The sequence below is a fragment of the Homarus americanus genome, unplaced genomic scaffold, assembly GCF_018991925.1.
Source record: "Homarus americanus isolate GMGI-L3 unplaced genomic scaffold, GMGI_Hamer_2.0 scaffold4060, whole genome shotgun sequence".
Taxonomy (NCBI): domain Eukaryota; kingdom Metazoa; phylum Arthropoda; class Malacostraca; order Decapoda; family Nephropidae; genus Homarus; species Homarus americanus.
Genome location: NW_024746161.1, coordinates 5,060,680 through 5,074,596, shown reverse-complemented (window position 1 = coordinate 5,074,596; position 13,917 = coordinate 5,060,680). Strand labels below are relative to the sequence as shown.

At 41.5% G+C, this 13,917-nt stretch overlaps 1 protein-coding gene across 3 annotated transcripts in view; it reads left to right on the top strand.

Moving 5' to 3' along the window:
• LOC121879040 (kinetochore protein NDC80 homolog) overlaps nt 1-13,917 on the top strand; it is a 103,321-nt gene that overhangs the window by 77,555 nt on the left and 11,849 nt on the right. For all 3 annotated transcript variants that reach the window (XM_042385524.1, XM_042385522.1, XM_042385523.1), the window contains exons 10-11: nt 3,907-4,158; nt 12,312-12,419. In XM_042385524.1, coding sequence (XP_042241458.1) covers nt 3,907-4,158; nt 12,312-12,419 — 360 coding nt within the window. The remainder of the gene's footprint in view (nt 1-3,906; nt 4,159-12,311; nt 12,420-13,917) is intronic.

Sequence of the window (13,917 nt, the reverse complement as noted above, 5' to 3'; positions counted from 1 at the left end):
AGGTATGTGTGTGTGTGGAGGTATGTGTGTGTGTGATGGAGGTATGTGTGTGTGTATGTGTGTGATGGAGGTATGTGTGTGTGTATGTGTGTGATGTGGGTGTGTGTGTGTGTGTGATGGAGGTATGTGTGTATGTGTGATGGGTATGTGTGTGTGTGTGGGTGTGTGTGTGTGTGTGGAGGTATGTGTGTGTGTGTGAGTGATGGAGGTATGTGTGTGTGTGTGGTGGTGGGTATGTGTGTGTGGTGGTGGAGGGATGTGTGTGTGTGTGGTGGGTATGTGTGTGTGTGGTGATGGGTATGTGTGTGTGTGAGTGATGGAGTGTGTGTGTGTGTGATGGGGTGTGTGTGTGTGAGTGATGGAGGTATGTGTGTGTGTGATGGAGGTATGTGTGTGTGTGTGTGTGTGTGATGGAGGTATGTGTGTGTGTGTGATGAGGTGTATGTGTGTGAGTGATGGAGGTGTGTGTGTGTGATGGAGGTATGTGTGTGTGTGTGTGTGTGTGATGGAGGTATGTGTGTGTGTGTGTGTGTGTGTGGGGGTATGTGTGTGTGTGTGATAATAATAATATGTAATAATAATTAACGGTTTATTGAAGAGCTTGGCAGCCAGAGGCTGAAAATATACAGTTACATATTTGGGGAATGGGTTACGAATTACAAATAATATACAAGTGACATAAGTGACACAAATAAGACTATATAACTTAGATGGGGATCAGCTCAAACTACAGTTCATTTCAACATAGTGACAGTGTAGGGAGCAGTGTTTACTGGGGTGAATACACTGATTTATTACATGTTATTGATAATTTTTACAATGGTTGGGACTGGGCTGTTCTTATAGCGATCAGTTCGTGCGTATGGGCTGGATGCGGTTGTGGTGTGAACAGCAATTCTCGGACAGGGGATCTCAGGTGGTAGTAGGGGCGGTGTCGGGGATGGTGTAGAAGCTTCTTACCAAATTTGCAGATGAGGCCGTGGTGATGGTCAGTGAAGTCGAAAGGGTCAGTGTGTTGGAGCTTCTTGATATGTGGAGTAGGAAGGGAGAGAATAATCTTGCATGCCCTCTTTGCACTTTTTCTAGGTGTTTACGTTGTGTGGCATTTAGGGGAGAAGACCAGGTGGGGGAGGCATAGGTGAGCTGGAGTATGAATGTTGTGTATACACTGGGAGCTCGTGTGTGTGTGTGATGGGTATGTGTGTGTGTGTGTGTGTGGTGGAGGTATGTGTGTGTGTGTGTGTGTGTGTGTGTGTGGTGTGTGTGGGTGTGTGTGTGTGTGGTGGGTGATGGGTGTGTGTGTGTGTGTGTGTGTGTGATGGGTATGTGTGTGTGTGTGGTGGGTATGTGTGTGTGTGTGATGGGGTGTATGTGTGTGTGTGTGATGGGTATGTGTGTGTGTGTGTGATGGGGTGTATGTGTGTGTGTGTGTGTGTGATGGGGTGTATGTGTGTGTGTGTGTGTGTGATGGGATGTATGTGTGTGTGTGATGGGGTGTATGTGTGTGTGTGTGTGTGATGGGGGTGTGTGTGTGATGGGGTGTGTGTGTGATGGGGTGTACTGTGTGTGTGTGTGTGATGGGGTGTATGTGTGTGTGTGTGTGTGTGATGGGGTGTATGTGTGTGTGTGTGTGTGATGGGGTGTATGTGTGTGTGATGTGTATGTGTGTGTGTGATGGGATGTATGTGTGTGTGTGATGGGGTGTGTGTGTGATGGGGTGTGTGTGTGTGTGTGTGTGTGAGATGGTGTGTGTGATGGGTGTGTGTGTGTGTGTGTGTGTGGGGGTGTGTGTGTGTGTGTGTGATGGTGTGTGTGTGTGTGTGTGTGATGGGGTGTGTGTGTGTGTGTGTGTGTGTGATGGGGTGTGTGTGTGTGTGTGGGGTGTGTGTGTGTGTTGGGTGCATGTGTGTGTGATGGGGTGTGTGTGTGTGTGTGATGGGGTGTGTGTGTGTGTGATGGGGTGTATGTGTGTGTGTGATGGGGTGTATGTGTGTGTGTATGGTGTATGTGTGTGTGATGGGGTGTATGTGTGTGTGATGGTGTGTGTGTGTGTGTGTGATGGGGTGTATGTGTGTGTGTGTGATGGGGTGTATGTGTGTGTGTGTGTGGGATAGGGTGTGTGTATGTGTGTGTGATGGGGTGTATGTGTGTGTGATGGGGTGTGTGTGTGTGTGTGTTTGTGATGGGGGTGTGTGTGTGTGTGTGTGGGGTGTATGTGTGTCTGTATGTGATGGGGTGTATGTGTGTGTGTGTGATGGGGTGTATGTGTGTGTGTGTGTGATGGGGTGTATGTGTGTGTGTGTGTGTGTGATGGAGGTTGTGTGTGTGTGATGGGTGTGTGTGGATGGGTGTGTGTGTGTGTGTGGGTGTGTGTGTGTGTGATGGGTGTGTGTGTGTGTGTGTGTGGGATGTGTGTGTGTGTGTGTGTGTGATGGGGTGTGTGTGTGTGTGTGTGTGTATGTGTGATGTGTGTGATGGGGTGTATGTGTGTGTGTGATGGGGTGTATGTGTGTGTGTGATGGGGTGTATGTGTGTGTGTGATGGGGTGTATGTGTGTGTGTGATTGTGTGTGTATGTGTGCGTGTGTGATGGGGGGTGTGTATGATGTGTGTGATGGGGTGTATGTGTGATGTGATGGGTGTATGTGTGATGTGTGTGATGGGGTGTATGTGTGTGTGTGATGGGGTGTATGTGTGTGTGTGATGGGGTGTATGTGTGTGTGTGATGGGGTGTATGTGTGTGTGTGATTGTGTGTGTATGTGTGCGTGTGATTGTGTGTGTATGTGTGCGTGCGCGCGTGCGTCGTCCACATACAGGGTGGTGAAATGCAACCTAGAGTGGCAGCATTATTTTAGTGCTAAGGTGCAAGCACTGCTTGCTCCCTCTCGCTTTCAGCTGTCGCCGCTGGCTAGTCCTCTTGGTGAACAGAGAAGCAATTTGCATAAGTCTTCCCCTGCCAGTACACAGCCTCCTCACCATCAAGACTCCTGCTGTGCCTCCAGGTGGCAACACACGGTAACTGGGTGCCTCGAGGGCCCAGGCTAGATCAGCACGGGATCGCGGAGTAGCAGTGGGCCCCAGAGGGACGGCACATAGGCCCACTGGCATGTGGACAAAGCCTGGCGCCTACCAACCACTGCCCCGCTGCTTTTATGAAACAGGAGCCATTACAATAGCTACTTCATTCCTAAGCAGTATCTTCAAGTATTAAGGGATTCACTCGTCCTAACTTGGAGTACTGCTCTCATATCTGGGGTGGCTCTCTTCTGTCCAACTATTAGATAGGGTGGAATCAAGGGCATTTTGTCTTGTGAACTCTCCACCTTTAGTTGATAATCTTTCTTCCCTTTCTCTTCATTGCAATGTTGCTTCACTCTCTCTCTGTCTTTTAATGGTACTTTAACCTTAGCGGTCTTGCCTGCGGTGCCCATCCTTTCTCTGGATGTCGGTCACACTAGAATAACTCGTTATAGTACATCCTTCTTTCCTGACACAGCCAAACTGTGGAATGCTCTGCCTTCTGTGTTTCCATGCTCTTACAATCTGTCTCACTTCAAATAGATGGTTTTCCAGCATCTTCGTGGTGTAGATTAATATATAATATTTTTCTTTTATATTTTTAATTTCTGTTTACTCTTATTTTTTTTGCCCTCTAGGCCCCATTATGGGTCAATGACCTGTTCCCAGGTGGGCTATTCTCAGTAAAAAAAGTGGGGGGGAGGGGGGGAAATGAACTGAAGATTATATCAAGGCATTTCGTCCAGCATTTCAATTTATAAAGGCTGATTAAGTAAAAAGAAATTGAGGGGGGAGACTGAACGCAAACGTAATAATTATAAGGCATAGAATTTATTTTTTAAATTTTCATTACCTGCTGTAATCTGTTATTATATTTTTACTTTCTAGATCTGGACAACGGAGATGGAGGTTGGAAAGGCTCAGAAAAGCTTGAGCAATTCTATACGTACATACAATGCACTTGCACGCCAGCTTGAGCTCCCTAGTGACTACGAAGTATCCTCAGCCATTGTTAGTGACATTACACAGCACTGGCAAACTGTGTTACTAAATGAAATGCGTACCAGAAAAAAAAATGCCAAGCTTGATACTTACCAAAGTCAAAACCAGCAAAGACAAAAAGAAGATGAAAAGAACATGGTAAGTCTTACTTTTTTCATTTATTGGCAAAGCATGATATTCTTCAATTGAACTTAATAACTCTCCTCTCCAATAAGGGAAGATCATTAGGTGTGAGTGATAAGTCACAGATGAAAAGACAATAGTACCAGCGTCTCAACAAATACAGTAAGCCTTCGATAACTTGGCACATATGGGGCTTTGGCCTTGCTGAGTTATCCCAAATTCCGACTTATCGGGGCACTTTCCCACTCCTACAAAAATACACCAATAAAACATTAGCAACCCATATATGTTTACATGTAATTACTAATTGTAAAAGAAGCCTTTTTTTTTTCTAAAGTACAGTTTTTGTGATATAGTCCAGAATGCGACGTCTAGCTTTATGTAAATGCCTAGCATTAACTCGCCAGGCCAACATACCGGCAATTAAAACATCTAATAATTACTTAAATACGTAATATTAGGAGGACACATCGCTACCTGGCATTTAATTGCAATTCTCAAAACCCCCTCCTGCACCCTCCATCAAACGCATTGCCACCGTCATCTCTTGCCCTTGAGTGTGCAGTAAACAAATGTCAACTCTCGGGGGGTGGAGGATGTCGACATCACATTCTGGACTATATCACAAAAACTGGTTTTTAGAAAGGAAAAAAAAACGTTTTTTTGTTCAATCCAGAATGCGACGTCTCGCTTGAATACACGAGCAGGAGGTGGAGAGGGAGGTGACGTTGCATACAAGGCTCCGCTATCTTAGGTCCAGATTATGATTATAAACTGTTTAGAACATTTTCCAATATTAGGAACATTTACCAGAAGGTAAAATGTTAATTTACATATCCCAATGAGGATACTCACTTTATTCTGATGAGGAAGAATGTCCTGGTTGTGGAGATTGACTAGGTGGGGGAGGGGACCCCAGTACCACCACATGTGAAGCATCTTTCAGAAATAGATGAAGAAAGCTGTTTTTAAAGATCTCCAAAAGCCCACTTCTTTGATCTGACTGAGGCTCATATGCAGCAGAAAGGCCACAGACCCTGCATATTTCCTGGTGTCATGTGCCAAAAATTTCTTGCCAGGGTCTGCTTGATTCACTAACTGAGATAAATATTTTGTCATTTGACTAGGAGATAATTTCTTACCATCCTGTGATGAAAATTCATAGGGGCCTCGATTAGGGAATCTGGTTAACCATTCTTGAAGATTCCTAACTGGGCACATTATATGAGGAACCATTGTCTCATCCATTAGCCATTTTATCCTGATAGGTTGAGCTTGAAAATCCTCCCTTTCATTTTTTCTTAGGATCTCCGTAGGAAAAAGGGTGACACCTTCCTCAGAAAATACCAATAATGATAGATTATTGGAAATTGAAATCAGTTCACTGATTCTCATACCTGTTGCTATTGAGAGAAGGAAGGCTGCCTTGTGGACCAATCTGTCCCTGTTCAGATTTATATTGTAATTAGGCCCCATAAGAAATTTAGTAACTTTTTCTAGGTGGGATGCTCTTGGGATGAGGGGGTCTCTGAATGAAAAAGGACGATCTGAGCATTTGATAAGTCCTTGGGTTCAAAGTAATATTGAAACCCCACACCAGAGGGTCAACCAATGCTGATTTATAAGATGCAATCGTCAATCCTTGAAGGCCTTTAACTCTGAACAGAAATTCTAAAAATTTTAACACCACTGTTTCCGACAATGTGATTGGAGTCGTTAACCTGATAATTTGTTGAAAAAGTTTCACAGCTTTCTCATATTGCATAGAAGTTTAGGGTCTATGACCTGCTATCACTTGGTTAATAATATTGGAATTACCCAACAATGTATTTAAACATCTTTTGAGAAACTCCAAGCATGAAGTGCCAAGGGTATTTCGAACTGAGGGTGCAGTACCTGGTCTAGACATCCTTGTGCCAATTGTAGTGGATGCGGGCACCAGTCCAACAGATCCAGACACCACGGTTGTAGGATCCAATATGGTGCAATTAAGCGGACCTTGCCTTGGAAGGATCTGAGTTTGTGAATCACTTTGAGTAACATTTTCACAGGTGGGAACAGATAGATTGAATTCCAACGGTTCCAATCTATGAGTAGAGCATTTCCTAAAAGATTCAATCATTCCAGAGATGCATAATTTGGCATCTTGTGATTGTTTTGTGAGGCAAAGAGATCTATTTGTGGAGTTCCAAACTTCCTCAATAGATTCTTGAGCTTCGATATCTTTTGGGACTATTCTGTTTCCGTCGATACTGGCCTGAGACGGGACAACACATCTTCCCAATTTTTTTGTACAACCGGTATGTGAGTTGCTTTGAGGTAAAGTGTTTGTGTTACACAAACTTTGAAAAAAAATTTCTGACAGTTTTAGAAGGGACCAAGATCTGGTTGTGCCTTGATGATTGAGAAAAAATACTGCTGTTTTGTTGTCCATGGCAAACAGGATCGTCATAATTTTTAAATTTGGGTTTGCCAACAAAAAGAATAGGACTACTGCTAATTCTTTTATGTTTGTGTTTGTCCCAAAGGGAGTTGCTCCAATTCCCTTGACGAATGGTATCCTCATCCTATCTCGGGCGCATCCGTACAAACGACCAAGTCTGGTAGAGGGGGAACCCAGGGAGATGAACCGATTAGATTGTCCAAATTTGTCCACCATGACAGATGATTCTTGATCTGAATAGGGAGAGAAGAAGCAATTTTTTTTTTCTGTGAAGCAACTTCGACCCCAGATGAGTTTGTTGGAACTTCTATGGTGGCAAAATTCAACAGACCCAGTTGTTTTTCCCAATCATGACAAGAAACCTCTTGCTTTACACAAATGGCTTCTACTTGGTTTATCACATTTGTTACCTTTGCTTCTGGTAGATTGACTGACTGCTGATTGGTGTCCCAATGAAGACCTAACCCATCCAATTTCTGACATGGTAGCAGATTTGATTTGACCTGGTATATCTTTAATCCTAGGTTTTGAATTGGTACTAGTGTACGTTGGGTCTCCCTTTGACAGTCTTTGAAAGAGTTTCTCACTATCAGCCAATCGTCTAGATAAGCAAAAGTTTTTGTGCCCTCCTTCGCAAGGATCTCCCTGGAGATGTTTGCCAGTTTTGTAAACACTTCTGGCACAATTGTTAGGCCGAATGACATCACCGTGAATTGATAACTTACATCCTTCACTGCAAACACTAGAAACTTTCTGTACCTTGGAGCAACAGGCACGTGATAATAGGCATCTTCGAGATCCACTTTTGAGATCCAAGCATTGGGCGGAAGTAGATGCCTCAGATGATCGTAAGTGTGCATTTTAAAACTTCTTTTGGAAATGAACTTGTTCAGGACGGAAAGATCTAAAATCCACCTCAATTTGTCGCTGCCTTTCCTGGGACTGGGAACAGGTGAGACATGAAACACTTCTCTGACTGCAACAGTTCTATCACACCTCTGTTTAACAGTTGAATTACAAATTCTGTGAGTAAGGGGGTTGGTTCTGACCCCTTTTTGATAACACTAGCGGAGGACGCCTCAACCAAGTCCATGTGAGGCCCCCTGTACAGTGAATATGGAATCCCTTGTAGCAGCAAAACATCTGTCTACTTCTGAACTGTCCCACTAGACGACCCAGCTGTCTGTCTTCATTGGAAAGGAGTGATCGCTGATTTGGTGGAATAAGATCTTCCACTTCTGAACAAACGGCCACCTCTACTACGTCTTGAATTGTTCCCTCCTCTAAAGTTTCCTCTAGGACAGTGGTTCTCAACCTGGGGGCCATGGCCCCCAAGGGAGCCACCGCGAGCTGTTATAAATTGTACGTTTCCAAATAATGTTGGGAATCTGAATTAAACAAAACTTGTATTACTTATTTTGACTTGGCAGAAGAGAATTTTCATTCTTTTTTTGTCATTTTGTTTAATCATAACGACAATACAATTTTAATATTTACATACTCCGGTGCTATTTTTTTTTTTTTTTTACGGATTATTTAAGATTTCACAGGTCCAGTCCATGTCTGTGTGACAGGCGCTGGACCGAGCTGCTGAACTGACTTGTTCAGTAAGTGTCCGTGTGTCATCCATTTTCAAGTGGTGATAGGACCGAATGATCTCAGTCTGGCCTGGGAAACCATCACGAAAACAGTGGAGTGTATTGTCTCTGAACCATATATTGTGTTTGAGCTTGACTCAAGCATAATATACTCCATAATTGGTGTTACTTATTTTGTTTCATAATTCATGTGGTCGCTGCTTTACGTGTGTGAAATCTTTGTACACTTTCTTTATTAATTATTTCCTTATTTATTGGTGTCATTGTTGTTCTTACTCATTCTTTACTTATATAATCCTACCATTTTTAGTGCTAAATTGGTATGACTCACTATTCTTCTCATTCTTCCAAGTTGGGCAGTGCTTGTCAAAGGAGGCGTGTTCTTGCTTACAGGAAGTACACTTCAGCTTGCTAGCTTGAGTGTGAATGTTTACCTGTGTGCATGTTTGTATGATCATGAGGTGTGACATGGAGATATAGTGAATGGGTGTGTGTGTGTGATGGCCCTAACTCTTGTCCTATTTATCTGTCCTTCTTTATCACTTGTCTGTTTGTCTGTTCTGAGAAAATGAAAGACCACGAGGATGTTGAAAATTCCTCCAAGGCTTAATGGGATAAAAAGATAACTTCCGTCTGCCTTTCATTGAAAAAAAAAGAATATATATATATATATATATATATATATATATATATATATATATATATATATATATATATATATATATATATATATATATATATATATATATATATATATATATATATATATATATATATACACACACACACACACACACACACACACACACACACACACACACACACACACACACACACACACACACACACACACACACACACACACACACACACACACACACTGTACAGTCATGAGCCATTAACGTCCAAATCAACAACGTCCGACGATATATGTAATGCGTTTCAAAACTGTGGCGCTTGGGACCACCACAACCCCTGAGGAGAGACACGATGATCCTCCCCATACTGGCCAGATATAAGGAATATGCTTCCTTCCTTAGGCTTTTTTTAAGCATTTACCTCCAGGTGTAATGTTAACCTACATCTATTGAGGATAAAAATTTTCACCTACAAATTGACAATAACACATTTGCAGTAATCAGACATATCTAGTTGCTTCAAAGAGTTATGTAAAAATGTCTCAACGGATATGTGAAAAGGTGTATTATCTTCATTTTCATCTCAAAAGTAATTGCCTGTCTCTTTTCGGCACCACCGCACTATCACTTCACGCTTCAGCCAATTAAATACGATAATAATCGAAAGTTCACAGCGATCAGTATAGGATCAGCCAAACACCAACTGCTGTACTGAGTGAGTGTAACTACGGACCCAAGCCACGCCACGCCTCGCCCGGGACGGAAACGTTTGCATAGAAAATGCGCGATATTTGAAAATAATTGGTCAACACGCCGAAATGGCGTCCCGACGGTCGTAAGGTCAGAGCAGGTCGTAAGTACCGATGGACGTAAGTTGAGGCAGTCGTAAGTCGGGGACTACCTGTATATTTAAATAAATCAACATCTTACAAGAATCCCAGCAATGTAAATTATATTCACCCAGGTCATTTCATTGGCTTTTTATTGGAGAGAAGCTTAGTCACTTAAGAACTGATAAATATACACGCGTTAGACCTGGGCTTGTGCCAACTGTCAAAAAGCTCCCCACGCCCCCCAGCCCCTCCCCATCTGCTCAGCGTTGCTGGAATCTTGTAAAACAGTGAATAATTTTAATATAAACATCATGTATTTTGCACGAGATAAAATTAATCACCTGTATCACATTACAGTAGTGATTTAAGAGCAAAAGGTAGAAGGTGCTATAACGAATCTAATTGGTTCTAGAACCTTGTTCGTTATAGCATTTGCTCGTTATAGGATTTATCCGCTCCAGGCCCCCAAATACAACCACTTAACACTGAAAAATTCTGTGGAAATTATAAAAAATACGGTGCTTTATCTTACCTTGTGGTTCAGCAGGACAGGAGGCAGAGGAGGAGGGAGGAGAGAATTATGGAGAAGAGGTGGAAGGAGAGGAGTCATCCTCCCTAGCCTCTTTGGTGACTGTCTACAGGCACTTTGTCTGTTTATTTATAATTTCTTTCTGAGTTTCAAGGGTTATTAGCTTTCACTCGCTTTGACGATTCATTGTTACAATTGTACACTTGTATAACAAAATAGTTATAAAATAACACGAATTTCCACATCAAAAGACAAAATTTCAACAAGTTCAGTGGTGACTGACTACACAATGAACCAATATGGCGCCTGATGTCTGTTATGAGCCGTGGTATAACGATATTCATACGCAGGATGAAATAGTCCCGTATTCATCCGCTTCATTGTAGGAGTTTCTGTTCGTTATAGCATTCTCAATTTTATAGGTAAAACCGCTTCATTATAGGAATATTCGAGTAGAACTGGCCAGCTTAATACCCCACTGTATATGTAATGATATAGTATTCCACATACACGTAAGTATAAAACAAAGTTTGTGATGATCGGACAACGTCCATTTCGTTAACGCCACGCTTCCAAGAACGATCTAGGATATTAACCGCGATGACTGTACTACAGTAAACACACGACCCTGGTCTTATAGCTCAAATAATGAGGAATATAGTACAGTAGTACCTCGATTACGAGTTCAATTGAACCCACAGGGTACCGCGGAAAGTGAAATCCGCGTAAATGGAACAACAGAACATATGAGATTAATTCCAATAGAGACTGGCCCGACCCCAAAACTCCACTTTTTCTGACACAATACCTATGTTGTAGTAAAAATAACATCTAAATTTTATGATGGTGTGCTCACACAATTAATATTTAAGAGAAATACAGTCGCCAGGTTAATGTCCATTCAAATAATAGACTCAAATCCCCCCCCTCCCCCTCTTCCCAGCTCACTGGCCCCTACCTCTCTGAGAAATGATTGGGTGAAACACTAGATTTTAACGTTTAGTAATAAATAATACCTCAGACTAAAGTTAGGATAATATAATTGACATTTCTGGATTCCTTGCAGGTCAGGGAATATTTTGAATGTAAACTTCATATCTTTTGCACAAAAGATTAAATACTTGCTTTGTGTAAACCAAATTATTACATTAGATCTAAAATTTGTATGTCTAATGCAAAATCCATGATGTTTATGTTCAAAATGATCATCATATTGTATGAATTCCAGCAATGTAAATTATATTCTGGCCGGGTAATTTGTATGAATTTTATGAGCTAAATATAAAAAAAAGTTGTACTTCACGCGTATCTGAGTAGATGCACTGCGGAAAGTCTGGCAAGGTACCGCGTAAATGAGAAATCGCGAGTGAAACCGTGTAAAGCAGGGTAATACTGTACTCAGTGGCGTGTCGTGACAAAAATGCTAGGGTAAGCAAATGACGCTTTCTTACTTGTAAAGTCACGAGATCTAAAAGAATTCTTTAGTAGATCACATACAGTCTGTATGTGATCTACTAAAGAATTCTTTTAGATCTCGTGACTTTACAAGTAAGAAAGCGTCATTTGCTTACCCTAGCATTTTTCTCACGACACGCCACTGACTGTACTGTATATTGAAAAATGTGTGGTGAGATTTGCCAGCTTGGAATGCATTCATTCCCCTCTTTATTTACATTAATTCCTATGGGGAAATTGCCCAGATATTCGAAGGTTTATTAATCGTGGTGATTTACTAACCTATCCCTTGTGCTAACTGGGGAATTCCTGTACTTCACAAGAATATCCAATCATTCTACTTGTTTTTACAATTGTTGAGAAGACTAGTCTTTCATTTACACTAGCAAGATATATTCTATATTTGTGATACATAACAAAATTAGTCCTTCTAGAAAATTCCATGCCCTCAAGTTCACTTCTCAAGGCCAACTCTTATTTTTTTTATTTTTTTTTATTTTTTTTACACTTTTGCAATTTAAGTTTATCTGAGAAGAATGACGAAAAAATTTTGTTGGCACAAAACTAATCAAATAATGAACTTGACTGTATCACATTGATTTTTTTTATTTTTAATGGAAGTGAAGGATATGCTCTTTGCATATTTCTGATTTTTTTTTATGTTATTTATAGATTAAGGAAATGCTGCAAGAGAAGAAAGATCAAGCAAACAAACTGGAGAATAAGCTGAAACGTGTGGAGGAAGATATTCTCATGACCAAGAATGAAATTGCAGTGGAGGTAAAAAAGAAAAGAAATGGTGTTATTAATAGTCTTTATAATCATTTATTTATTCTTGGGCTTAGGGATGGATCGACCCCACTATCTACACAAGGTACAGTTATCTCAGGGCCTTGGTAACACTACACAAGGTACAGTTATCTCAGGGCCTTGGTAACACTACACAAGGTACAGTTATCTCTGGGCCGTGGTAACACTACACAAGGTACAGTTATCTCTGGGTCTTGATAACATTACACAAGGTACAGTTATCTCTGGGTCTTGATAACATTACACAAGGTACAGTTATCTCTGGGTTTTGGTAACATTACACAAGATACAGTTATCTCAGGGCCTTGGTAACATTACACAAGGTACAGTTATCTCAGGGCCTTGGTAACACTACACAAGGTACAGTTATCTCTGGGTCTTGATAACACTACACAAGGTACAGTTATCTCTGGGCCGTGGTAACACTACACAAGGTACAGTTATCTCTGGGTCTTGATAACATTACACAAGGTACAGTTATCTCTGGGTCTTGGTAACATTACACAAGGTACAGTTATCTCTGGGTCTTGGTAACATTACACAAGGTACAGTTATCTCTGGGTCTTGGTAACATTACACAAGGTACAGTTATCGCTGGGTCTTGGTAACATTACACAAGGTACAGTTATCTATGGGTCTTGGTAACATTACACAAGGTACAGTTATCGCTGGGTTTTGGTAACACTGCACAAGGTACAGTTATCTCAGGGCCTTGGTAACACTATACAAGGTACAGTTATCTCAGGGCCTTGGTAACAGTACACAAGGTACAGTTATTTCTGGTTCTTGATTACATTACACAAGGTACAGTTATTTCTGGGCATTGGTAACACTACACTAGTTATAGTTATCTCTGGGCGTTGGTAACACTACACAAGGTACAGTTATCTCTGGGCCTTGGTAACACTACACTAGTTATAGTTATCTCTGGACGTTGGTAACACTACACAAGGTACAGTTATCTCTGGGCCTTGGTAACACTACACTAGGTACAGTTATCTCTGAGCGTTGGTAACACTACACAAGGTACAGTTATTTCTGGGTCTTGGTAACACTACACAAGGTACAGTTATCTCTGGGCTTTGGTAACACTACACAAGGTACAGTTATTTCTGGGTCTTGGTAACACTACACAAGGTACAGTTATTTCTGGGTCTTTGTAACACTACACTAGGTACAGTTATTTCTGGGTCTTTGTAACACTACACTAGGTACAGTTATTTCTGGGCCTTGGTAACACTATACTAGTTATAGTTATCTCTGGGCTTCAGTAACACTACACAAGGTACAGTTATTTCTGGGTCTTTGTAACACTACACTAGGTACAGTTATTTCTGGGCCTTGGTAACACTATACTAGATATAGTTATCTCTGGGCTTTAGTAACGCTACACAAGGTACAGTTATTTCTGGGTCTTGGTAACACTACACAAGCTACAGTTATCTCTGGGCCTTGGTAACACAACACA